The 27,550-nt window shown below is 37.2% G+C and overlaps 1 protein-coding gene across 1 annotated transcript; it reads left to right on the top strand.

The window, feature by feature from the left end:
- The first annotated feature begins 345 nt into the window (after positions 1-345).
- Positions 346-27,018, top strand: LOC149816528 (uncharacterized). The gene is made up of 7 exons (XM_089987741.1): positions 346-599; positions 887-1,100; positions 1,842-2,008; positions 3,540-3,664; positions 20,196-20,256; positions 23,217-23,265; positions 26,777-27,018. Exons 1-7 carry the CDS (start codon positions 426-428, stop codon positions 26,827-26,829), a joined length of 843 nt encoding a protein of 280 aa, XP_089843867.1. The 5' UTR covers positions 346-425; the 3' UTR covers positions 26,830-27,018.
- Positions 27,019-27,550: the final 532 nt, after the last annotated feature.

Below are 27,550 nucleotides of genomic sequence, written 5' to 3'. Positions count from 1 at the left end.
TCTGTAATTCGAATCTGATTTCTTTGTATTTTTTAAAAAGCCAACTAGAACTAAGCGTGTTTAGCTCGAGTTTTTTCTTTTTTTGATATTTACAGGGAGATACTTATGATCATTGGCCTTGACCGTGAGCTTACTCCTTAACAGCAAAAAGTCATCAGACTTTGACTTGTGCAAAGAGGTAACACTCATGGAATTTGAACCTAGACCGCCTGCTTAGCGGTCTAGGTTCGAGCTTACTATGAGTTGGAGTTCAGGTAGGCTCGCTCCGGAAAAGGAGCCGTTTCTGGGCCTTGTTTACCAGCCAATGAGCCGAACCCCCCGAAATCCAATAGCGAGCCACGCTCCCAAAAACACACGCGCTACTGCGTCCCCCCCGCCAATTGCTGAACATCTTTGCAGAGAGAGGGAGAACCAAATTATTTGGAATGCTATCGAGATGGGGAAGGACGGTTTCTCGCGCGCTGCGATCGAGCGCGCGAGTCCAACCTTCCCCCGATTCTCCGCTTCTTCCTCCTCTTCTTCGGACCAACGTCTGCAGAGCCTTGCCGTTGGCCACGGCCGCTGAGCCACTGCCCAGCGGGCTCCCGAACCAACCGGAGGTACTGTGCAAAAAAAAAAAGAATCCCTAAACCACGGACCTCCTTCTTTCCCTTTCACCATCAACATTTTGCTTAGTTAGTTCGTGGTTTGTCAATGGATCCCGAACTCCTTTGATCAGGGTTTCTTTGATTATTATCACCCTGAGATGATCACCTCACGGCTGCTAAGAACGAATAAAATCAGATGGTTCTATCTCTCAATCTGATTACGTTTTGAGTGATGATTTCGCGTGTCCCATTCGTTTTAATTAGGGTTTCTTTGAAGGCTTATGTGGTTTGATTGATAGGTGAGCTTGCACAAGAGGTTCTGGTCCAAACCCTGCTCATTGGCTTTGCCGCCCGATTCGCCTCTCAGGATAGAAGAGCCAAAGTACGAAGGGTTTTGGCGGGTCCTGTTTAAGCTGTTGCTGTTCTATAGTAAGCAGAGCAAGTCCATTAGAGGGGCGAATGCTCTCTACGGTCGCATCGTTTCGCAGGTCGATGGCCCTTCGATATATGACGGTGAGCTTCGTCTCTCTCGTACTCAGATAAAGAGGAGTATGACGATGTAATTCATTCGATTCTCGTTGTTCTGATAGCCTCGTTTAACGGTTTGATCCTAGCCTCTGTTTTATGTAGATGGTTGGACTGAATCTTTTACTTATTTGGTTGCCCATCTAATCTGATTTATTTGCTACTATCTCCTAACTGACGTTCATGTGGTGGCTGAAGTTTTTTTTTCCGTGTCACTTTTATTTCCGGGAGATGAATATGATACAAGAGTCTGTTGGCAGTTTTTCTCGGTTCTTACTTTATTAGGAATGTTTCTAGAGGTTTTTCCTCTAAACATCAGGAAATAATTTTTTTTTGGTTTGTTACCAATCCTTGACATCCAGGTACCAGTATCGAAATTTGGTGTGTAGTCACGAATATGAGCGTTTTTGGAAATCACGATAGATTCATAAAACACAAAGCCACGAAAAAAAATTATGCCTACTTTTACTATACTGCAATTTTGAGTTATGTTTAGTGGGTTTTATATTTGTTGAGATTTTCTTGATATTTCTCCCCAAACGACAATGCTATATGCACACAGGCGCAGAGACTTAAACCCCCCCACCCTCCTCTTTTCTGTTTGACATAGCGGTGCAGCCTTTTTGGTATTTAGGGTCACAGACTAGTCATGCCATCTGGCTATAAATTGTGAAAGTATCATGTTCTCTAACTTATTAGTAACAAAATCTCTTTGAAATTCTTTCACAGTATTTCACTTGGAGAAAACCTTCAAAACAACATTTTCTTTACTCGTTCTGCATATGTGGTTTTGCCTGCGGCGCTTGAAGGACGAAGGAAAGGAAGGTACTGAGTTTGGGCAGTACTTGTATGAGGTTTACAATCATGACTTGGAAGTGAGAGTGTCAAAAGCTGGGGTAAGTGTTTTATGCAACCTCAATTTTCTGAAATATGCGCTAATGCTTTTTAGTTTTTATGATACAATAGCTCCTTACCTTAATGATGGTGGTTGTTATAATGGCTTTTTTAAGATTACTGTTACTGAGCAGCGAGAGCTACAGAAAAATAAAGCATGCTTTCATTCACTTATAATTTTCTTAGCATGGCCTTCTTACCAAATGCAATTGGACTCCAAGTTTGTAAACTCTTAATTTTTTCTTTAATAAGTCATTGGAACAATGGATTGTTTGGGAAGGTCAAATCTCAAACTGATTGCAACTTTACATATATGATCACTGTTCCTATTATTTTCTTTAAAAGAAAGAAATATGTACTAATGAGAAGTTTTGTAGAAAATACAATGGAATCAAATTAAGATATTGACCCTACGATAAAAGTGAAAGAAACAGAAGATAAAACCAAAAGAAAGTCAGAAGTGGCAATACATTTTCCATACCTCTCCATTACCTGGGGTCATTCCCTAGGATCCACTCATGCCTGGACATATAACTGCACTCTCTGGTTGATAATGAAGTGTTCATGGAATGTATTAGATGTCAGACTTGTAGCTGTACTGTAGCTGCTCAACAATGTGCATTCTGAGTAGCATGGTGGTGGGTGCATAGAATAATGGCAGTAAGTGTGTGTGGTAGCTCCATGATGATGGCTGTTGTGTGATGGTGCAATGTGCTTCACATGCTCAGTTTGACTGGATCTTTCAAGGGGCATTTGGATCCTGGCCCTTGCCCGTCTGCAGGACGTACCGAGCGTGGGCCCCACATGCATCTGCACACCCATGCAAACGCGGGACACACGGATGCTGATTTGATGCATCACACGGACGCGGAAACAACATCCGCCACTGTTCCATGCCCCCACAGAACAGTGGTGGACATACAGGAACGAACAATAAAAAATGATATATATATATTTTTAATGGTGCATGGATACAGCAGGACAGCATGTCCTGGAACGTCCGCAGACAGTACAGGACAGGACATGCTGTCTGCGACTCAAACACACCCTCAGTGATCATATCTGTTACACAGGATACACATTATATGTGTGGTAGGCTACTTGCTGCAGGTAACCCCAGATTCTGGAATATGAGGTCGCTGTTGGTTAGATTTTAGTTGCCAAATCTGTGTCAAACCCAAGAATATAAGGTTGTTATGTTTCGAAATTCTGTGAAGACATCTATTGGTTCTTAATGTTGTCCAAGCCTTTTAAGGTTAATAAGGTTTTTGTGGAGCTAATCAAGTCCATTCACCATATTGGTTTTTCTTGTCTTGTTTTTTAACTGAAACATGGATTAACAGAGTGGCTAATACTGGTAACTTTTGAAGTTTATAATTGCTGCATTTCTTATGATTAATAATGATAAGATATAGTGGTAAAAATGATTTCTTTATTTTTTAACCTGCTAAAATAAAACTTTGACTCCTATTGTTTTTGTCATTTATCTAATCTTAATGATATTGTGTATTTGCTTTCTAATTTTAATGGCAGGTCAACCTATTGTTAGTAAAGTGGATGAAGGAGCTTGAGAAGATCTTCTATGGCAATATAGTAGCATATGATGCTGCAATGCTGCCTGATGCAGCAAATGAGGAACTTCCAAAATCAGTTTGGCAGTAATTTGATCTTCTGAATTTCTGCTTGAAATGAGTTTATCTATGTGGTCCTTTGCCTTAATGCCACTGAAGAAATTGCTTAGCATGTACATTCTTGTTTTACTTATTGTATGTAAGATATGTTTGTTCTATTGTTTGCACGCCTTAATTTGAAGATGAAACCATTGAGGATAATCTCCTTCCAAATCCAACTGCATGATGTCAAGGTTGAAAGTTGTAAACCATTCTTGTCTAGTTTTTGATGGTTTTCTATTACCCGTGAGACCATAGTGACAAACTAATAGAATCCACGTGCGAATGCGAGCGCATGTCTTGGGCAATGCCAAAGCTCCCAACTACCCACGAGGCCTCAACCACAATAACAGAGGTTGAATTGAAAAAACGGCAATGGAGACCCCCGAGTACCCTGTGTGCCTTCAGGTGTATGATGAAGAGAAAACCATCCCCAGAGTATCCTATGGCCACACAATCTGCGAAACCTGCATCCATCAATTTCCTACCCACGTGCCCATTCCCAATAACATCATGTGCCCAGAGTGCAACCAACTTGTCAAATGCCCTCCTCAGGCACCCTCTGAATTGGCCAAGAATATTGATCTCCTCAGGTTGATCCCATAGAGCACCCCCACAAAAGACACCGAGGAGGACACCACCTTCGAATTCTCCCTAGAGTTCAGCAGACGGTTCCCCACAGAAGGAAATCAGGCCAGTACCAAAATTTACATCCATCACATTTAGCACGTTATCCACGTAGATCTTCATTTTCAACGACACAGGTTGGCGTCTAAACACACCAAGGTATCTTAAACACATATAAGCACATATCAAACCTAAAAGAAATTAAAACACAACTTAAACTCATGCCTAAAATCAAATGGAAGATCTTATACAACATATTAAACCTCCTTTTTTAACAAAACCATGAAATTCATGCTTGAACATAAAACCCTGAATTTTCTTCTTCTTAACAACTAATCCAATGTTTTCTAATGAAAAAACAAGCAAACCAATTTATTTTGATCTGATGAAATCTCATATTAAGCTCTATACAGCCAATCACCCTCCACGACAACATAAAACAACAAAAAATGAAAAATAATAACATTAAACTCAACATTAAGGAAAAAACAAAACAAAACAACAAAGAAAGAAGACTACCTAAGCAAGTGGTGATTACTAAAAACAAGCCTGACAATCTTCTCAGTATGCCGGTATGTATCTTACAGTCCTCCCACACAGCCAGGGTTGCCCTGTTGATGCTGCGGGTACCCTCTATGTAAGATGAGAAGCAGAAAAAGAAAGGGACCTAGGCTTTTATACTAATGACTTTGGTAAACAAGTTGTTTTTTTCTCGGTTATTAAAAACAAATCGTTCAAGTAGGTGCTACATTATTTATTTATCACTTATTCATCATTTACTTATCTCATGCTTAAAATTGGAAATTGTTGTCTTTCACACTATCTATTCCGTAACACGATAGAATATTGGCACATAGAAAGATTCAAGTGATTCTATTGGTTTTACAGATTCTTTTTGTTGTTGTCTGATACATGCACATATTCCTAGCCAACATTATTGGACCAATATTGGAGTCACTAGCATCTCTACACTAGCCGGCTAGCCTATTGGGGCTCTACATTGGGTGGCATATCATGTCTTGTAATTACTACTTGTAATTTGGACATTTTGTATTCACTTGGGGCTGGGATGACATGAATATAATATCAACATGTAATGAGGGTAGATAGGAGGAGCATGATCTATATAAGGTTCAGCCCAAGCCACTTGGCTCATTCATTCTCATGCATCCTACTTGATTGCTTAATGCAATTTGGAGAGCATTCACTTGTGAATTCTCTTTGGGAGTGTGCTCTAATCTAAAGGGTTAGGCTTAGGTGGTTAGACCCCTAACTACTTGAGATTCCACTTATCTCTTCCCTAACCATCCCTAACCTCTCATCCCAATCAACTCAATTCAACACATCTCCTCTCTCTCTCCCCAAGCTAGTTGACCCCCCTATTCCTTCTTCCTTGTTTCCCAAGCACTCAACTCAAATCTTCTTCCCCATTTTCCTTGTGCTACCTACACCTCCATTGCATTCTTGAGTGAATGCATCACTGTCTTCTTTGTGCTGTCTGAAGCCTATGATTAACACCATTTTTGTTACGGAAGATAACATCACTTACTTTAAACAACAAAACCATGAAACAACAACACACAACACACCATCCAGCAAAGCAACACATGATCAATGTATCTTACAAAAAAAAGCAAGTCTTAATTTATACCAGGTCTAGAACAATCCTCCTTTCTATCTATTCTCTTTAATAGACGCTGCTCTACACCTTGTTTTTCATCACTGGCACTTTATTTATACTGAAAAACTTCAAACTACTTCCATGGTGCTTGTAACGTCCCAAAATTTTAACCCAAATTTAAGAGGATTTTTTTTATAACAGAAACAAGAAATAATATAGGGTTAAGTATTTCGAGACATTACGGTGGAGAGAAAACCCAACACATTTATTTCATTTCATTTATTAATGAAAATCATCAGAGTTAAAAACATAAAAGAAACTCAAACTATCCCTGGAACAATAAATCCAAAAATCTCGATCCGATGCCTCATCCCGCAACCGCTCATAGGTCTACTTCTTTGCCTGAAAATGATAAAAATATAGGAATTAGACTACCACGTCTAAGTAGGAAAACTGTAACTCTTAATGCAAGTATATGAATTAGACTACCATGAATCTCGCATGTGATGTGAGTGTCAAAGGGATTTTCAACATATATCTAAACAAGTAAGCAAATTATGCAACAAAAATCAACAATCATAAACCTGAGCATGTAAGCATATTCCATAACAATAACTGAGCAAGTAAAGCATATTATGCAACATTAATAAGCAAGTGAGGTATGTTATGCAACAACAAATAACAATAACCTCCATAACTTTCATGTAATAGTTCAATCATCTCGTATCTACACATTTCAGGATGCCATTTCATCACAAGCTCAGAATATAAAACATGCTGAAAGAATATAAGAATGTCTCTCTAGTAACTCCACTCACTATGATACCTAACTGTTCTAAAGAATGTTTATATTATCTTATCCCGCGGGTACACACGGGCAGAGACAACCATCACAGAAGAGAACGTTCGGGGATATATTATTCAAGGGTGTTTTATTAACCCGAACATTCTAACTGAGACTGAAATCCCAAGGGAGCGGCCAGTGACCGAGAGAACCTCCCAAAGGCCAAAACCAAAACATGATGCATTCTTAACTTCTGCAGAAGAACAAAGAGCTACCACCTAGGACATATTGGTAGTCCGGGTTCGGCCCAACTCCGAGGACTGGGGACCAACGAGTCACTTTAGCTCGAAACAAATAAACATGTCCCCGGAGTTTTGTACCACCTACCCTCTCCAAGGTAAGCCCGAATCTGAGTGAGTTAATCTTTTCATTTAATTATTTTCCCGAAGTATGGGGTATTTCCCCCAACTTCCTTCTACTATCATAGCACCCCCAACTTCCTTCTACTATCATAGCAGTAGGATTTCCAACCTTAGTCATTTTACCAATGTGTATAAACCATCCAAATCATTTTTCCATATTGATTGCTTAAACCCACTCAGAGTGCTCCGGTGCCTTTAAACCAGTCAAGCACACAAGCCTCGGTACCTTTAAACCAGTCAGGCCATAGAAATTAAATTTAAGTTTCTCATCAATGTTATGGTTATTACCCAAAGTGCTTCGGTAGCTTTAAACCAATCGGACACAAATGCCCCGGTATCTTTAAACCAGTGAGGCTCACAGAAATTAACCTTGAATTTTCTCGCCAATGTTATTGACATTGAGTGCAAGCTCATTAACCAAAGTACCTGCATTAGGTACCCAATCCATATTTCCCAATTAGGCAAGATTCCCAAACTCCCTATCATTCATTTTGACTTCACAGTGGACAAAGAAAAGCAATTCACACAACTTGACTGCATGCAACAAACATTTTCAATAAATGACATTTCTTTAATATGTCTCACAGCTCTCCTACAGAAAGCAGTCAAACTCAGACATTTTGGATTTGAATGTCAGCAGCTTACATGACATAATTTCATATATAAACAAATTACACATACGCCCATTTCTATATCAAGTTACAATTCCTTCTATCACTAAAGCATAAAACATAATGTTTCACAAATATATAGCATCACATATTTCCCACTACAATCAGGATGTCATATACATGTTCATAATGGCAATAAAGATTAAAACACACTTTGTTCTCCTTTTTTTTTCAAAGTAACTAGCACATAATAGTAGTTGATTTACTTAGAGAATATGCATTGCATAAATCGGACGTGCAGTTTCAGAGATTTATTAATGACCCTATATGAAAACATTTCGGAAAATATGTGAGTTCTTTTATACTTCTCTGTACGCGCCCCAATATGTGCAGTAAGAGTAATGTCGCGTAATGAGTGTGTGAGTACTGTGAAAATGCGCATAAAATTTAAACACAAAGTGCATGTCCATTTGTTTGTGTATATAAAGTTATAGCCAAGGCTCAATGTACTCACAATTTATAACACATATACCGTTCAGGTTATACGACAATTAGCAAGAAAATACATAGGGCAATCTCTATTCTAACTACCCAGATATACATGTAGATATTGTCCTGCATATGGATAGGCATATACTTGTACAACCTAACAGGTTGACAGGTGTGTACATGTTATTGTTCTACCAAAGTTAAAAAAAATTAATCTATCAATCAATCAGTATGTGCATGCTTCTATTCTAAACAACGCAGTAGTCTGGGCATAACAATTTTAGAATATACAGTTATCTGTGCCTGAGAAAAATCAGGACACACAAAACACCCGAACCTGTAGACTCCAGTGCAGTGGCATATTCAGTAAAATATGTCACCAGTTAAGTGGTTACGAACAAAAAATAAAATAAAGTCTGCTATAGGGGATTCAAACGCTCATTGGAGTTCCAGCCACTGTCACACACTTGCTACTAGATTTTCACGACTAAATTGAATAACTGATCAAAATAGTAGTAAGAAGAGAACATGAAATAAAGTAGCACACATTACAACGTTTGATTGCAAAATTCATATTTCACAATTTTTCACTACAGTTATATTTCACTACAGAATTTATATTTCACGAATTTTCACTACATAATTCATATTTCATGAATTTTCACTATAGTTATATTTCACTACAGAATTTATATTTCACGAATTTCACTACTGTGTTAACTCTACTGATGAAGAAAATAACAGAGATAAGTCTAGGAAGCAGTATAGGAGACGTCTACGGCAAAACAATTATAGATCAGGGTGGGTGCCAGGCTTCCTATTGAATTAACAGATATTGATTTTGCCCATCCTAATGTATTCATTCTAAACACCAACTTGGACAGGGCAATTTGGAAGGTGACGAAAATCCAAGATTGAGTGTACTAATGATCCAACAGATTTGGGTCTTTCTCTATACATAGATACATTTGGCATCCCCATTTTTTTCTGAAAACTCGATTCGGTTGTTGTGACCTACATATGTTGCAGCTCCTGATATCAGAAATGGATTAATCATAATGTGGCCAAGACAAAGGTGCAAAACACGATAGAGGACAACACAACCATAGGTAAACAACATAATTAGAAAGAAAAGAAATGACAAAGAGGATAAAGATTGACTTATACCCAACAACATAGATCTATACCCTAAATCCCCAAAACTTTTTATGTGGGAATTCACGGCAAGACCCCAAACCCCCAATTTTTTTCCAAGTTGGGAATTACGGCGAATCCAAAGCCTGTTTGAAAACTTAGCAAATATGCAAAATCACAGTAAAACCTACATTCTTTTCATGCAAAACCCCTACATCACACTCGGATTCATACGATACTCAACAAGAAAAGCTATCAGAATCCTACCTTTTCCGGCGGAAGAGTTATCGCTGACGACTGGAGATGGCTGGCGATAGGAGGTGACCGGTGACCGAACAACAGGTGGTCGGAAGGCTTTCCGACGACGATGACCTTGCCGGCATTGCCGTGACTATCGAGATCGGAAGGGGCAGGAATGTTGCAGAGGTCTGCCGAGATGCAGCAACAGTGATCTTGCCGAGGACGATATCTCTGCTGCCAAGCTCGGGTCGAGAGGGACAAGGGAGACAGAGAGGGAGAGAAGAGGAGAGTGGGAGGAAGAGGAAGACAGAGGGCATGAGAGGAAGAGAGGTGTGGGAGGGGAGTAAATAGGGCGGGTGGCCTCAAAACGGAAGGAGGTAGTTACCTCCTCCTCCCGGGCGGCTGCGCACACCCCTTCCCCTTTCACGCCATCGCCCTGCGTTATGGTTCACTCAGAACCCTATGCAGCTTATCGGGAAGCCCAGTATCAGGTAAAAAAATTTAAACCCTTAGCTTGCGTACGCAGGGTGCGGCTCGGGTCTGGATCCGAGACCCGGGATCCAACCGAGTGTTGGATCCGCGTCCCTCTTGCGATGTGGATCCGTAAGTTGGATCCATATGGATCCAACCGTAAATTTATTAAAATTATTTATATATATTTAATATGTGTTTACTATTGTATTACTATTATTATTTATCTATTTATTTCTAATATATGTATATGATATTATATATATGAACCCTAATTGATATGGGTCCCAAATCAGAATCGTGGATTCCAGCAATTTATTATAGATCTAACATTAAAATTTTAATTGGATCCATACTACATTTAAATCTCAAAGGTCCAGGATCCAATTGTCGTAATGTGGATCCACCCATCACATATGCTATTTCGGACCCCTCTAAAGTGCTATAGGTACAAAAATAAAAATTTTCTCATTAACATCCGATTTACTTCAATGATCCAAATAGGTTATCCAAGATCCAATTATGAGTAAATAATTAAAACAATAAAATGTTCTTGTATCACCTTAATGACTTAAAATCTAAATTTATTTATCTGATAAAAATCACGGGTATTACAGTGCTCCTTCCCTAAGTCTCTCTTTCTGTCCCTATTCATCTAGACGCCCCCCCCCCCCCCCCCCCCACACACACACACACACACTCTTAAACCACAACAAGACACGTACCGATGAATGGGTGGCAGTATCTGGCAGGCCAAGGCAAGAAGAAACATTGAAAACAATAAGATGAAAAAAAAGTACATATTGGGAGATTCCCCATTCCACAAATCGTGGCCAACATTCAACAAACCATAAAGCATAAAAAAGTCCTGCAGTTCTCTAAATGACCAAAACAACATAATCTATCAATCTCCCACACATCCAAAATCCACAAGAGAGTTGTGGATGCTCAACGACAGACAACACATGACAAGCTGAAAGTGGTTGAAAAAGAAGGATTGAACAAAAGAAAGGGAAAAAAGGAAGAAGAAGAAGAAGAAGAAGAAGAAGCCATATTGTGGTGGTGTTTTCTTTATGACATTTGACATCTGAACAAGACGACTATGTAGAACTCCTAAATTACTGAAAAGAACGAATGGCTGAATCAAAAGAATATTAACAACTAACACAAATGTAACTTTCTAAAGCAACTATTTAACCGATAGAAGGAGAAATCCATTTGCAATACGTTTGCATAGAAATGCTAAGGGAAAAGCCTGCAGTGAAATCAAATTGAGGGTACTATTGGCGAAAATGTCCCCAAGAATCCTTTCTCAAAGGGCCGATTCGTATGAAAGTCCATTCGGTGGTCAGACCAGCATGACGGTCTACATTGACACCAAGCTAAACCACAACTCATTAGCACCATAAGAACAAAAGCCAAAATCACACTTTTTGTAAACAAAGCAATAACTCACACCCAGTAGACAACACTTTGTGTTTGTTCTCTTGTGTTGGTCTATAGTCCCCATAGCTCTAAAAACCTATGGTCTCTGCCCTATAACTCATCCTCCATTTATAACCATCAACCGAAAACCACTGCATCCACGTAAATGCACGCAGCAAGACATGTATGCCATTACGTGCCACTTACATCTGCCCAAACGAATGCTGGGGAATGTTTCCCTCTCACCGATCTCCCTCCTGGTGACATTTGTCCCCTGAACATGCTTACAACAAACAAACCCCACCTCTTTCTCTCTTAACCGATGCCTTTTGTCGCCTCACGCAAATGACCAACTTACAAAATTAAGTATGTTTATTAAAACTACATGAAGCTTGTGATTTTAGACACAATGTCATTACTCCCAAAGTCTAATAAAAAATTCCAAATTAATTAATCTCTCTGACTATGACAAATTGTTATAAATCACATATTAACCTTGTAGTGGCATTTGGTAATTTCCTGATCTCAATTGATAGTTGACAAGAGGCAACAACAACAACAACAACAACAACAACAACAACAACAACAACAACAACAACAACAACAACGCCTTCATCCCAAACAATTGGGGTCGGCGATATGAACCAAAAAGAAAATCATTTTGGGTCCTCCACATGAATCCTTCTCCTCCAATCATTTCTATCCAATGTCATGTCCTCGGTGAGGTTCAAAGCATTCATATCCTTTCTTATCATCTCCATCCAAGTCTTCTTAGGCCTACCCCGACCTCTTTTAGCTAATAGATTTTCCCATTTCTCCGTCCTTCTAACCGGAGCATCATTAGGCCTTCGCCGAATATGCCCAAACCATCGTAAACGATTCTCACTCATCTTATTTTCAATGGATGCAACGCCTACCTTCTTACGTATTTCCTCGTTTCGAATCTTATCTTTTAGTGTATTTCCACACATCCATCGAAGCATACACATCTCAGTTACACTCATTTTTTGCAAATGATGTCTCTTGGCAGCCCAACATTCCGTACCATATAGTAAAACGGGTCTAATTGTCGTCCTATAAAACTTTCTCTTCAACTGCAATGGCATTCTACGATCGCACAACACTCCAGTTGCACTTTTCCATTTCATCCACTCAACCTTAATCCTATGATTTACATCACCATCAATTTCTCCATTCTTTTGAATGATAGATCCCAAATATTTGAAACGGTCATCCACCGCTATTTGTTGCTCACCAAGCTTCACTACACTCTCATCAGTACTTCGTTGCTTACTAAACCGACATTCCATATATTTTGTCTTACTCTTACTCAACGTAAAACCTCTTGCTTCCAAAGTCTGTCTCCATAATTCTAACTTAGCATTAACCCTAGCTCTAGACTCATCAATCAAAACAATATCATCAACAAACAACATACACCACGGCACATTTTCTTGAATTGATCTCGTAAGTTCATCTATCACTATAGCAAAAAGGAAATGGCTTAATGCAGATCCTTGATGTAACCCAACCGTTATAGGTTAGTTGACAAGAGGCGAATTATGTAATTATTCAGCAATAGAAAATGACGACAACACTCACATGATATTCATTTCTACTAAGGCACTCACAAAGGTATTATGGTCATTTGATCAACAATGAAGCTTTTCACATTAGCAGTTTCAAGGAGGCAAATAGAGAGTCGGGTTGGTGCAGAAGACGCCAAAAACGGCATCCCATGCAGGGGGCCGTTCAACCTTAGTAATATTTTAGATAATTTATGATTTATTTTTTATTTTTATTTCATAATTTCATAAATTTCTAATTTATTCATTGTTTTCGATATTTTGCCAAAAAACACGAGAACTATAAATCATAATATATTTAAGCGCTACAACTACTGGAAGTTTAAAACATCAAATACGCCCAGGTGTAGACCACTAAAGCTTAAACACAGTAAACAATAGTAACTAACAAGAAGCAAATAACAACCAATTACATCTAACAATAAACAATCAAATAATTTGACATAAATTAATAAAATTGTAATAAATAAACAAGAATATTACAAATTATAACATTGTTAAAGTTCTTAATTACATAAAAGTTTTTTAACAGAACATAGTAGTGCTGGAGTTGCTAGAATCGCAGACCATGTTAAGAATTGTGTAAAATAATGTATTACTAGTTGTGGGCTGCCCCTTCTATTAAGTATTCATTTGTACATTACATTATTATTAGAAGTAGTTTTGTCTTTGTAATGTTTTCTTTTTATTTTGTCTTGTAGTATACATAGTGGGGGCCAAGTCTTACAAGGGAGTCTTCTTTTCTTTTATGAAAACCTAATGAAGCTTTGTGTTGCTCTCTTCTCCCTTTGTATTCTTGTGCACTCTTCATGTTTCTTGTTGTTTAAGATGGTATCAGAGCTTGAATTCACATTAAAGAGAAGCATCTGATCATTGGAGAGGAGAGATTGAAAGGAGCATCCAACGCCAGTCTTGGTACATGTGTTGACATCATCCCTTGAGGAACGACTGGTCCAGTCTGGATAGGTTTAATTGATTTGAGTTTGGAACTTGCTAGGGTTTGATTTTAGAAGGTCCATAAATCAAACCCCATCTGATTTAGAGTTATATTAGAAATTTGGTGATATTTTCAAGAATTTCTTAGTTTCTTGAAAATTTCAGACCAATTTTGACAAAACCCTTAAATCTGATCTGGTTTTTGGTTATTAAGGGTTTGGAATTGGATTGCTTCTATTCATGTTGTTTTTGAGTTGGGGTGCTTCAATATTAGTTTTGTGCTCCGTTTGGGTTATATGCTGAGCTTTGAAATTTTGAGGTGTTTACATCTAGCGGTAACTTGTTTTCTGCCTTTATAAGCATATTTTGGATATCGTGATAGGCGGATTTCGTGATATACTTCTGTTGTATTATTTTTGGAGTGTGAGCAAACCTATTTGGGTGGATAAGTTGTGTTTTCCTTGGTAAATTGCCTGCATAAGTAGTGTGTTTTGTTCTTACGTTCAGATTTGAGTGTTTTGACTAGCACGTTGGGATGCTGTCCCTGTTTCCTTTGTTGGCTGAGATTTCCTTGTTGCTGCATATTTGTATTCAGATTTGAGCACTCTTGGGTTGAGTGTTTTAACTAGCACGTTGGGATATTGTGCTTGTTTCCTTTTATTGGCTGAGATTTTCTTGTTGCTACATACTTGTAGTGCTTGTCTTGCATCTATTTCAGATTTGTACAACTTTTTAAATCTTGTTGTTGGGGGTTGTGTGAGGTATATAGAAAGAAGGAATCCAGATTGTCCCAGTGAAGTTGGACGGGACAAACTATGCTTATTGGGCTGATTTTATGACAATCATAATAGTAGGAAAATGGCTTGGAGGATACTTGAATGACTCAAAGGTGAAACCGAAGCCCACTGATGTTGATTTTGACAAAGCGATAGAGGAATGTATTGTGAATAATGCAGGGGTCAAGGTTTGGATACTAGGTTCGGTAGAACAAAGGATAGAACCTCTCTAAATTTCAGGAGGCCAAAGAAGCTTGGGTATATCTCAAACCAGTTTACAAGCAAGAGAATTGGGCTAGGCAATATCAACTCACTCAAGAATTGAGGGGTATTCGTTAAGGAAACAAGTCAATTGAGAAATTTTATTCTGATATTTAAAGAGTTTGGGATGTACTTGCACTCATGGAGGGTCAAACAAAATGTGAGAAGTGTGAGATGCACATTTTATGTCAAACTTATATGGGGTTTCTTGATTAGCACAAGGAAACAAGTGGAGTTATTGAGTTTTTTTATGTCACTTCGACCAAAGTTTGATGGAGTGAGGAATGCCATACTACATGGTCCACTCTTACCCTCGGTCACTAATATCCTAGCTGAATTGATTACAAAAGAGACCAAGATAAGGTCTCTTGAAACTTATTCATCCAATGACACTGTTTTGACAATCCCTCGACATCTGGGTGACAAATTTGGTGCTAAAGGTGGTAGAAAAGATGAAAGAAGATGTGACTTGAGCTCTATTCAATGTCATTATTGTAAGAACTTTGGTTACATGAAAAATTCTTGCCCAACTCTCAAGAGAAAGAAACGAAGCATTTTTTGATGGTGAGGGCATTAAGCCCAAGGATGATCACACTAATATTGGTGCTCAGTCTGTTGGTTTATCAGTTGAGAGAGCCTCAAAATCAATCATTAGGTGGCGGTCAACTTCAGTTGTTGGCGAGGATGCAAGAACAAATTCGACAATTTACAACTTCTTGCTCAATCAACTGTAGTCTCTCGACTCTCTCCTACTTTTTCCTATGGGACTACCTTCTCAGGTATCTTAGGTCGCTCGCCAGGTTGGTTAATAGACTCAGGGACTTCTTTTTATATGACAACCAATGGGCTTATCTTAGCTAACTGTCAGCCCTGAAATGACACTTTTCGTACTGTAGATGGTTCATTTATATCTTTTTCAAAAGTTGGTTCCGTTACTTTTGACTCTTATCCTGGTAGGAAGATTAATATCTCTATCACATTCCATCTCTTGCTATGAATCTTATCTCGGTTGGTTAAATTACCAAACTTAATTGTAATTTTACCTTCTCTTCTTTTGGTTGTGTGGTGCAGGATCAGTTGTCAGGGAAGAAGATTGAGATTGACGATAGAAGATGAGACTTGTACTACTTGGACTGACTTGATACGAGCGAGTAAAAGAGATATGAGATTAGAGTGGAATCTTCAGTAATAGATGAATTTGTTTTGTGGCACCAGAGTCTGGGTTCTATTTCTAGCTTTAGGTTGCAGAAGTTGGTGTCATTAAGAAGCATTGGTGGGTCTCAGTTTGTTGTGTCCAATCATGTTAAAGATTGTGAGAGTTGTAGGTTGACAAAGGGTTATGCCTTGCACTATTTTAATCTAGTGATAAAGAGTGAAAATCCTTTTGATCTTGTACATTCTGATATGTGGGGTCCTTCATCGGTCTTGTCAAAAGGAGCGTTATCATATTATGTTACTTTCATAGATGATTATACACAATTCACTTGATTATATTTTATGAAAAATAAAAGTGAACTTTTTGAGATCTTTAAGAGCTTTTGTGTTATGATTGAGTATCAGTTTGTAGCTAAGATTAAGACATTTCAAACTGTCTCTGGTGGTGAATTTGTCAGTTGTGTGTTTGAAAAGTTTTTGCAGGAGAAATTTACAAAAATCCCATCCCTACACTCCTGAGCAAAATAGAGCAGCTGAAAGGAAGAATATACATATCTTGAAGACAACAATAGCTCTTCTCTTTGGGGGTGAAGTGCCCAAAGCGTTTTGGGTGGATACAGTTCAGTTGAGTATCTTTCAGATAAATTGTATGCCCTTAAGTGTGCTTAAAGGTATATCCCCATTTAAAAAATTGTGTAGAACTTCAAATTATGATATGATGAGAGTATTTGGATGTATATGCTTTGTTCTTCTACTTGATAGATATAGAGATAAATTGTCTCCTCAAATTGTTAAGTGTTGCTTTTTTAGTTTTGCTAATGGTAAAAAAGGTTACAAATGTTATGATCCTATTGGAAAGAGGGTGTGGGTATCCCGACATGTCTTTCATGAGGATATGCCATATTTCAACAAGAGTGGAGAAAAGTCAAGAGATGAGTCTGTTTTGTCTTTCTTGGTCCTTTTTGGTGAAAAAGAGGGCGTGGATGAAAGAGTGAAGATTCAAGGGGAGCATGTTCAACCAAGAGATAGTCGGTTTGGACAAACCTACTCAAGAAAACATGAAAATGTTGTCGAAATTCCTTTCTTGGATCAAGTGGAGGTAGAGGAGAAGATGCTAATTTTGATCTTATTCCTTTGTCTGTTGAATTCGACCACCCAAATTTAAAATCTTTATCTGAGTTGTCATCTTCTTTCCTTAATCCTTCTCAGGTACATGAAATCTCTATAACTTCTATTTCTCCTTCTCGTTTTGTATCCTGAGTCTTTTTTTTCCAAAACATCGCGTATTTTTTACATTGATTCATTCTTATTTTGAGCCTGAGTCTTATGTACATGCAACTGAAAAAGAAAAGTGACAAAGAGTTATGGCTGAAGAAATGAGTGCATTTGAGAGGATGCAAGCATGAGAATTGATAAAACCTTTACCAGGGTAGAATATTGTTGGGAGCAAGTTAGTTTATAAAATAAAGACCATGACAAATGGGTCAAATGAAAGATATAAGACAAGATTAGTAGAAAAGGGTTATAGTCAGCAATTTGAGATTGATTTCGCCGAAACCTTCACTCTAGTAGCTCATATAATCACTATTCGTACATTGTTCGTTGTGGCTGCAGTACGACAGTGGAATATGTAGCAGTTGAATGTCAATAATACTTTCTTCAATGGAGACTTGGAAGAAGAAGTATATATAGAACTACTACAAGGATATTTAGTTTCAAAGGGTAGAGTTTGCAGTCTACTCTATATGGACTCAAACATGCACCATGAGTTTAGTTTGAGAAGTTTAGTTCAACAGTGAAATCTCCTGGATTTGAGAAAAGCTACCATGACCCTGCCTTGTTTGTGTTTTTCTTTGTGTTTGGGAAATACATATTACTTCTCTATGTAGATGATATGATTATCAAGGGGATTGTACTTGTCCCAGCATAACGTAGTATATAGACTAGTTGAAAGTCTCATATACTTGACTATATCCAGGCCAAATATTACCTATGAAGTTCATGTAGTCAGTCAATTTATAAGTGCTCTCAGGACAATTCATTTAGCCACGGTACTCAGAATTATCAGGTGTGTGAGAACTATGTATTATGGTACGTTCTTTTCATCATCATCTGGCATAGTGCTGAGAGCCTTTTGGGATGCTGATTTTAGAGGCTTTACTCGGGATCGTCTTTCTAATACTGGTTTCTGCATTTTTCTTAGAAGCTCATTGATCTCATGAAAAAATAAGAAACAACGGAGAGTTTCCTTATCCATAGGAGAAGCAAAATATAAAGTTATGACTCAAGTCACTGCTGAGATTATTTGGATATGGTGCTTATTGGGTGAGTTGGGAGTCTCCATTGTCAACAAGACTTATTTATATTGTGATAATATGAGTGTTATTCATATTGCAAAGAATCTAGAGTTTCATGAGCGAACCAAACACATTGAAATTGATTGTTACTATATAAGGAAGGGTTATGAAGATAAAGTCATTCTTTTAGAGCATGTGGACTCAAAGAATCAGATTGCAGATGTATTTACTAAGAGTCTTGCTCCTCATTTCAACTCACTCATTTCAAAACTCGAAATGATTTGGTTGCATCACCCCAAGTTTGAAAGGGAGTGTTAATAGTTGTCTAAAATAATGTATTACTACTTGTGTACTTCCCCTTCTATTAAGTATTCATTTGTACATTACATTATTACCAAGGGTAGTTTTGTCCTTATAATGTTTTCTTTTTGTATTGCCTTGTAGTATACATAGTGGGGGTCGACCCTTATAAGGGAGTCTTCTTTTCTTTCATGAAAACCTAATGAAGCTTTGTGTTGCTCTCTTCTCCCTTTGTGCTCTTCTTGTGCCCTCTTCATGTTTCTTGTTGTTTAAGAGACCATATCCTTGTAATTATGAATCATCAATCATCTTCATCTAACATTTCGTCTTCTGAAACAAAGATGATCTCTGGTGGTGGCTGTACAGCAGCCTGTGTTCACGCTTTTCTTTTATTTGCTTCTTTTAGACTGACAAAAAGTTGAGCATGTACACTAGCTGGAATATGATGATAGGGACATGGTTGTGCAGAGTTAAAATGGTGGTCTTCAACAAATGCACAAATAACTCACAAACAAGTGTCTATTGGAGACACTACAAGCATGACCCTTGAAAGGGTATAAAGGGAAGAACACTTGAAAAATAAATAATACTTTATTCATGAACAAAATGCTTAAGAAGCATGGTTATTTACATTGAAGGGGTTCACCCCTATATATACAAAAAAATGGGAGAGAGAGGAGAGCTCATTTTGAGCTCTCCAAAAAGAGACGTTGGATTCCGGATTCCAACGTCTCTTAATATAGCTGTTGGACTACAGTCCAACAGCATTTATTATTATAGCTGTTGGACTATAGTCCAACAACATTTATTATAGCTGTTGGACTACAGTCCAACAGCTACTTGCACAGTTAAGTTCCAACAGGAACTTGACTGGATCAAAATATCTAGTTTCTATTGAACTAGATGCTAAAAAAGAAAATAAAAAATAGAAAAAGAAAATAATAAAAGAAAATATAATAATATTAAATAATATATATATATATATTGCAGTTTACATTTTAACAGTCTCAGCCTAGAACGTGACATTTAAATTGGTATAGTCCACTATGAATTCCATGCTCACAGAAATGGCGCTTTTACAGGTACTGTGCCATAAGATATGGGTCTATATGGCTCGCTATTTATTTTATAATGGGTTGAGACCTAAATCATGTTGCTTTAGGTCTGATATAACATATCATATCATATGATCTGGTAAGCTTTTTACAGCCTGAGGAAAAGCAGTATATTTATTTTCATTTCTTTTTCCAGGTTTTGTTGTGCATATAATAGCATGTTTCCACAGTGAGACAATCTGGTGGCAGTAGTTCATTTGCTTCTTGATATGGGAACATCAGTGTGCATATTCTTGAATTATCAATTGAAGCATGCTCATCTGTTGCAGGAATGTATTTTCTGATGATGGTGCTCCAATGCCAAATGGTTCTGCTGCTGATTCTGCCCAGGTGACTTATTTTTATTTTCTTCTTTCATTTCTGATGTTTGGTTAAATTCAATTAAGAATTGTTAATGTCTAATATAACCCTGTTTCCATCTTTTGTGCTTCACCATTTGTTTAATGTAAGCTCATTGTATAGAGTTTAGATCAGTAAAACCATAGAAATGTGGACTTTCTTGTGACTATTGGTGGACTTTAGCAACTACTATTTATATGGGCCTGCACCTCTAGGTTTTTGTATAACAGTATCTCAGACTATGCATGTTTCAGCCATCGTAACAAATCACAATAATGGGAAAACCTAGTCATTTAACAAGTTAAAATGTATGTAAAGTATGAGAAAATGAGAATTTCACTAAATTTATGATAAAATCACCATATATTAAATTTATTGCCCTTTGATGAGTTTTTTGTTGTTTGTAAATTTATTGCAATAAAATCATAATCAATTTTAATATCAGTGATTTTCATGACATAGGTTTCAATTGACTGCGATTATGTTTTCTTTCTTAGTGATAAATGCCAGAAATACATGACTAATCACAAGGCAAAAACTAGTACGTTTCAATCAAGATAAAAATAAATTCCACGGGAGATGGAGGAGGCTCATCTGAAAGGAAGTAAATCTATCTTGTTACCTTATGAGTTATGACAATTTTCCACTATTAAACAAGTAGTTAGGAGATGCAATAGTTAGATCTACCCTACAATAGACATTTATTGCTAATTAACCATATTAACTGTGAACTATTTGAGTTCATCTGACAGACTTTCTGTCTTTGATGTTCTGTAAAAATGATAACTAGCCCATCATACCATTTGATATCTAACAAATACAGGTCAAATTCATTGATATTGAATTAATGATATAGAAAGAATAGATGAATGTTAAGCAAATTGGTAAATAAGGTGCAAATGCCATTTTTTACTACACCTTATTGAGCACATCTCCTCAAGGTTGTAAAAAGTGTATTGTAGCCCACATCAGCCAGACCCAAAATAAGATGCATATTGTATCATAAAAAATAAGTTTTTTAATAAAAAAACCCAGAAAATAAAAAATCAGAAAATTCAAGGAAAATTCTAAAAAGTTTATAACACAAGAAACAATGTTGAATTACATAGATACAACCATAATATCACATGTCAAACACTTATGAGCTGCATAAGACATCGAACATCAAATAATAAAGAATCAAAGATAATATGCTATGAATGCATGCATATCTCACAAGAAAAATACAAATTATATTGCAATTAATCAAATCCATTTTCCTTTGATTAAAAAAGAAAGGAGTATTCATGATGTTTCTTAGACTCAGTTTTGTCAAATCCATTTTCCTTTTCAAGGAAGGTAACATTGTTTGAAACATAAAACTTGTCATTTCCAATCTCATGACACCTATACCCCTTTTTGTTTTTGGCATACCCCAAAAATACACAAGGGATGACTTTGGAAGGAAGTTTATCATTTTTATTAGTGAGGACAAAGCATTTACATCAAAAAACTCTTAATCTTTTATAGTCGAGATGAGTTTTAAATAATTTTCTATAGAAAAAATATTTTCAAGAGTGTTTGAGGGCATTCTATTGATCAAATAGACTGTCCTAAGGGCAGCTTCTGCCCAAAAAACTTTAGAAACATTCTTTGATATAATAAGTGTTCTAGTGGTTTCAATAATATGCCAATATTTCTTTTGGTTAGGTCATTTTGTTGTGGGGTATTTGGGCAAGACCTTTGATGAATAATGCCACGATGATCAAGGTAGTTTTTTAAAGCATTTGACAAGAATTCTCTTCCGAAATCGGACCTAAAAATTTTAGTATTTGTTTCAAATTGATTTTAACATAGTTGTAATTTTTTTGAAAATAATCAAATACTTCATATTTGAGTTTAAGAAAATATATCCATGTATGTCTACTATAATCATCAACAAATATGGCATAATATGATACTCCTTCCTTAGACACAACCGGTGTTGGTCCCCATCTGAATATATTAACTCAAATGGTTCTTTGGAGACAAATGAGTAGGTCCAAAAGGTAAGGATTTCATTTTTTCAAGAATATAATTTTCACAAATAAAATCCTTTTCATTACAATTTTCAAGAATTGGGAACAAATGCAATTTTGACATAATAGGACGATCCAATCTCCTATGCCAAACTTTTATGTCTTTCTTTTCCACAAAATTACAAAAAACTTGTTTTGATAACTCTAGATCATCCATGAACTGGAGATCTCCATTTTTATGGCCTCGCCTCCCGGACTGGAGATCCTGCACCATGCAGCCATCTATGTCACCTGGGTATGGGTGCGGGTACGGAGTGTACATCACGGCAATTTTAAAAAATTAGGGTACATGGACACGGCTATATATATATAGCCTTCCAGCAAGGTACCTCTCTCTCTTCTTAGAAGCATTAATTCAACAACTCACAAGAGAACACAGTTAAAAATATAAATTGTATTAATTCATAAAATATGCTTAGAAAACATTATCTAAGCAATGGGGGAGAACCCTCTTATATGGACAAAAGAGACCACAAAGGGGCTGGTCCAACTGTTGTTGGACCAGCCTCAACAGCAAGAAATCTAGCCGTTGGGACCAGTCCAACAGCCCTATTTCATTAACAATAAAAAAAAGAAAAGTACGTTTTTACATATCAGCCCCTACTAGGCCGACCCTATTACAATGGTGAAATGACTGAAATACTCCTGATGGGTATTTTAGTTCACACACACACACACACACACATATATATATATATATATATATATATATATATATATATATATATATATAGGGAAATAACATTAACATATTTTAACATTTGTTACTGCAACACATTGTATATCATTATTTTAAGATTTTCTTTTTCCCTGTGAGAGTCTAGTTCGCATTCTAGTGATTTAGTTTTTCCCTTTGATAAAGGAGAAGCTGTATATTTTTTTGGTATTATGCAGGCCATGGCTAGGTATGTAAGAAGAGAGGTTGCCTGCTTGGCAATGACTGGTGAGTGAAACTAATCTATTTCCATTTGAATGTCTCGTCATTGTTTGCATTACATGGCAATATTGCTTTAGTTTGTACATTAGTAGAAATTGAGTTTTTAAATTTGTAGCTACTGAAATTTTTAATAATTTACTTTGTGTGTTATTGTTTAATTTTTATGTTTTTTTGAAAAGTTTTTGGTGTTAGGAAAATTTGATTTGAGAACTTAGGAGTAGAAAAAAGCTGGAAACATTCAAACATGGAAAAGAAGCCAATGCAAAAAATTACGAAGAATGAAGTTTTGCATGAACTTAACATTTTTATTTATAAAAATTCATGCATAGCACCAGCTCATTGTATTTGACGTTGGCCATTATGGACATCCTAGTCAAAAACCATTCAACCTTATAGCCGTCACCAGAATATGTGACTTGAGTCATTTGACGTAGGGTACACCCTTGCTTGCTTGGACATAGCCAATGTCATGTTTGACATGGTGTGGAACAACCTAGATCACCAATCTACTTTCTTCTTTTTGAGGTAGAAAACTCGCCTCCAATTTGAAAAGTTGATGGGTCTTCACAAGTACGAGACAGAGCCATTCCTCCTATGCTGAAGTGGTGTAATCTAGTAAGGAATTGAGCTTCTGTACTTTATCTATATCTCTTTGTGTATTGACGTACCTCAAACTTTGAAACCTAAGAAGCTCTATGATGTGGGATGCACCACAGTTGCTCAAAACAGTGGGCGACAAGATAACATAAAACAGTGCAATAAATCAGAAAACCTTGTGAAAGTATCTCCAACAAGATACTAATATCAAGACCTTAATATTCTTGATATTGAACCCACCACGAAAGCACAATAAGAACACTTTAGAGCACTTGTGCACAAAAAGCACAACCCACAAATAACTCACAAATGCACAAAGGCATAAAAATAATGGAATCAATTTATTGAGAACTTGGGCTTTGACTCAAAGCCATGAAAAAATACAAAGGGGAGAACCCTTATTTATAACACCACAAGAGGGGCCTTGGAGGGGCTCCACCCATAGTCGTTGGAGCCCCTCCAACGGTCACAAATGTGACCGTTGGAGAGGGCCCAACGACTATGTTGGTGGGCCCCCCAAGGTACCTTTTTGGTACACATACAAAAAGAAATGAAAAAAGTAAAAATAAAAATAAAAATAATTACAATCACATCCAAAAAATGAATGTGCGCAAAAATAGGGAAAAGACTAAACTACCCTTATGACTAAACAAATAGAAATATATATTTTATATATATATTTGAGTAGATACATATATATTAATATATGTATATGTATTACCATATATATACAAAATATATATATATTACATTATATGATTATGTACATAATTTAACAAACCTAGCCTAGCAAACAATAACAACTAAAGCGTCGTTTGGATGACAAGGGCTAAAACCTGGGTTTTCTCCAACCCAGGTTTTGCCTTATCCAGGTTTTTGGCAAACCTAGTTGGCCAAAACCCAGCCCTGTTGGGCTGTTTGGTCACAAAAAACCAAAAAAAAAAGGCAGGCTATTTTCCGGACAGCCACCGGTCGGGAAATGGTCTGGCTTGTGTCGCCCACCTTGGGAGTCATTTCCTGGCCGGTGGCTGGCCAGCCTTCATTTTTTAGGACAAAGTTTCAAAAAAAGAAAAATAGCTGGCCAGTCATTTTTCGGTTGACCAGCCATTTTTTGAGAAAAAAACAAAAAAAGAAAGCAAAATGGCCTGCCATTTCTCGGCCACCCATCAGCAGGGAAATGGTTGGACGAAGAGTTTTTTAAAAAAAAACACACACACATTTCAAACGAAAAGTGGCTATAGGCGGTACCAGTCCGGCCACTTTCGAGGCTGGACTCAAGTACAGTTGAAAAATGGAGGTGGTGGACAACCTTGGGGAGGGGGGTAGGAACACCCTCCCCTGGTAAACCAGGTTTGTAACCTGGGAGGGTAGCCAAGTTTTAATGAAAACCTGGCTAATTACACCAAGTTTTTGGCATCCAAACAGACCAAAAACTTGGCTTTTGTATCTTAGCTGGGTTTTCATCCAAAACCAGGTTGGGTGTCATCCAAACAGTACCTAAGGAAAATAAAGGGGAAGAAAACTCACCAAGGGCTTAGGTAGCCCTTTCCTAAGTTTGTTGGTAAGCGCACAGCTGACCAGCAGAGCTTCGTGCAAGGTGGGTGTTCTTCGAGTGTGAAGACTAAGGGGGAAGACACTATGCTGGGATCTGGGCTTTGTGATGGTGGAGACCTAGGAGTTATTGTCTAATGCTGAGTGGACCTAGGGCACAAAGGCACAACTAGGGAGTGCACATATACATGCAAGGGGCCCACTAAGTGTTTAGAAAAGTCTCATGCACACACAAAAGGGTTTAGGGGAGAGAGAGTGGCCCTGGACAACCAAAAATGGAGGAAAGAGTGAAGGCTTTAGATGGGACAATAGGAAGGGGGTGGGCCCTATTTTAGATGCCGCTTGTGTCTGCCACTGGGATATTGTCTTTCTAAATCTTAAAGCTGTTAATATAGTCGTTCACGTACTGTGCTTTTTGGTGCTTAGAAGTGACCAATATTTACACTTTATATACCTAACAAGGCATATTTACATTCAAAGTTTGCTTTATTTTTTCCAAGCAAATGTCTGTATTCACAAATAGAGAAAGAGCTTCACAGAAAATAGGTTTTGCTGTCTGAGATAGCTTAGATTCACATCTACATTCATCGGAATTGATGCAGATATGGATACACAGGTATAGATTAGGCATGTCCTGGTCAACCCATATTTGAGCCATATCCAACTCGATCAAACAATGTATGAATACATGTTTTAACCATAGTCTCAATAATCGGTCTCAGCTGTATCTTGGCGAGAAAAAATCTCGGGATATCGCACGTTTTTCGATAAATATCAGAAAATAAAAAAACTTGAAAAAAGTTGGAAAAAAGAAAAAATGCAAGTTAAGCAAAGAAGCAATAAAACATGAATATAAGTATAAATAAGAAAAAAAAATGTTAGGCAAAGAAGCAATAAAACATGAATATAAATTCCCAAGAGTTTCCCCAATATTATCACTATATTGTTGTGATAAATTTAAACATTGGATATTTTCAAAATATTACAAGATTTTGCCTGTAAAATCTTTTTTTGGTTTTACAAAGATAATAGCGCAATATTTTGAAAATATTGTCGATATCATGTTCCATATCTAACTAAGAGTTGCATGAAATATCCATACCAGACAGGCTCCACATCCTTGAGTATGGGTTGCTTAGATGTCAGACGCATGTGATATCTTCTTTCAGCCTGAAATGGAAAAGATTTCAGGCTGCATGTTAAATGGTTGAAGTTGTAATAGTGTAGTTTTGTTTTGTCCAGTCAATATTTTGTTTTCATGATTAGCTTTGGTATGCTTAGTTTGTAATGGTTTTCCGGGAAAACTAAATCTATTTGTGATCTCTAAGGTAATTTTAACATGATACTAAAGTTGGTTGTGTTTCGACAGACCGGGAAGCTCTATTTTCTGGCAACTTGATGTTTTCTCCTCTGGACAAATAATTTTGCCAATAGCCAGTGTTAAGGCCATTCAGGCATGGAAAGCCATTGTTGAAATGGTTGCATTTTCTGTGATTAGCCGGTATTTTTAAGCCAAGCTGCACATTCTTTGTTATTTTTCTTATCAAAACTTTCTTCTCATTTGTCAAGTTCTGTGTATGTAAAACCTAATCTTATTTTTTGTGACGTTTGGAATGTGGGGGAATGTTGGGGACTAACTCTGAGGGTTTCTGTTTCAATTCTCTACACACACAAAGACAGGTTTTAAGCCACAATAAAGGAAAATAGATGTAAAGATCTTTTGTTTACTTTTTAATTAATAATCATACTTCTTGATAAATCTATATCATTTTGGTGTCCAAATGCACTTGAGGTCAAGGGATCTAGCATTGACGTGATCCCAGACTACTCTGAAAGTCGCCAATTTGAAATTCAGTTTGTAAACTTCAAAAGTTTAAAAAGATTTGGATAGGCTTTTCTTTAATATCAAGCCTCATTTGATTGCCTTAATTTTGGGCTCGGTTAATTGTGAGAGAGGGTTAACGCGTACTGTGTTTTTTTTCTGAAGGGCCAGCGGCATTTGTTTCATTTTTATTGTTTCCATTTGATTGGATGATGGCACGTGGGTTGGTGGGATAGGATTTCTCAAGTTCTAATTTCAGTAAGGGCAGTTTGGAAGAGAAAAAAACTCTCATAGGAAAAGAAAGTTTGCCTATGAGAGTTT

The sequence above is a fragment of the Nuphar pumila genome, chromosome 14 (assembly GCF_984573655.1).
Source record: "Nuphar pumila chromosome 14, dmNupPumi1.hap1.1, whole genome shotgun sequence".
Classification (NCBI taxonomy): domain Eukaryota; kingdom Viridiplantae; phylum Streptophyta; class Magnoliopsida; order Nymphaeales; family Nymphaeaceae; genus Nuphar; species Nuphar pumila.
The sequence above is the reverse complement of the archived record's forward strand: the minus strand, read 5'-3'. Positions and strand labels throughout refer to the sequence as shown.

Coding starts and splice junctions, on each gene's coding strand:
- LOC149816528 (XM_089987741.1), top strand. CDS start 426: ATGCTATCGAGATGGGGAAGGACGGTTTCTCGCGCGCTGCGATCGAGC. Junction 2,009..3,539: donor TGAGAGTGTCAAAAGCTGGG/GTAAGTGTTTTA, acceptor TTTTAATGGCAG/GTCAACCTATTGTTAGTAAA. Junction 3,665..20,195: donor CTTCCAAAATCAGTTTGGCA/GTAATTTGATCT, acceptor CATCTGTTGCAG/GAATGTATTTTCTGATGATG.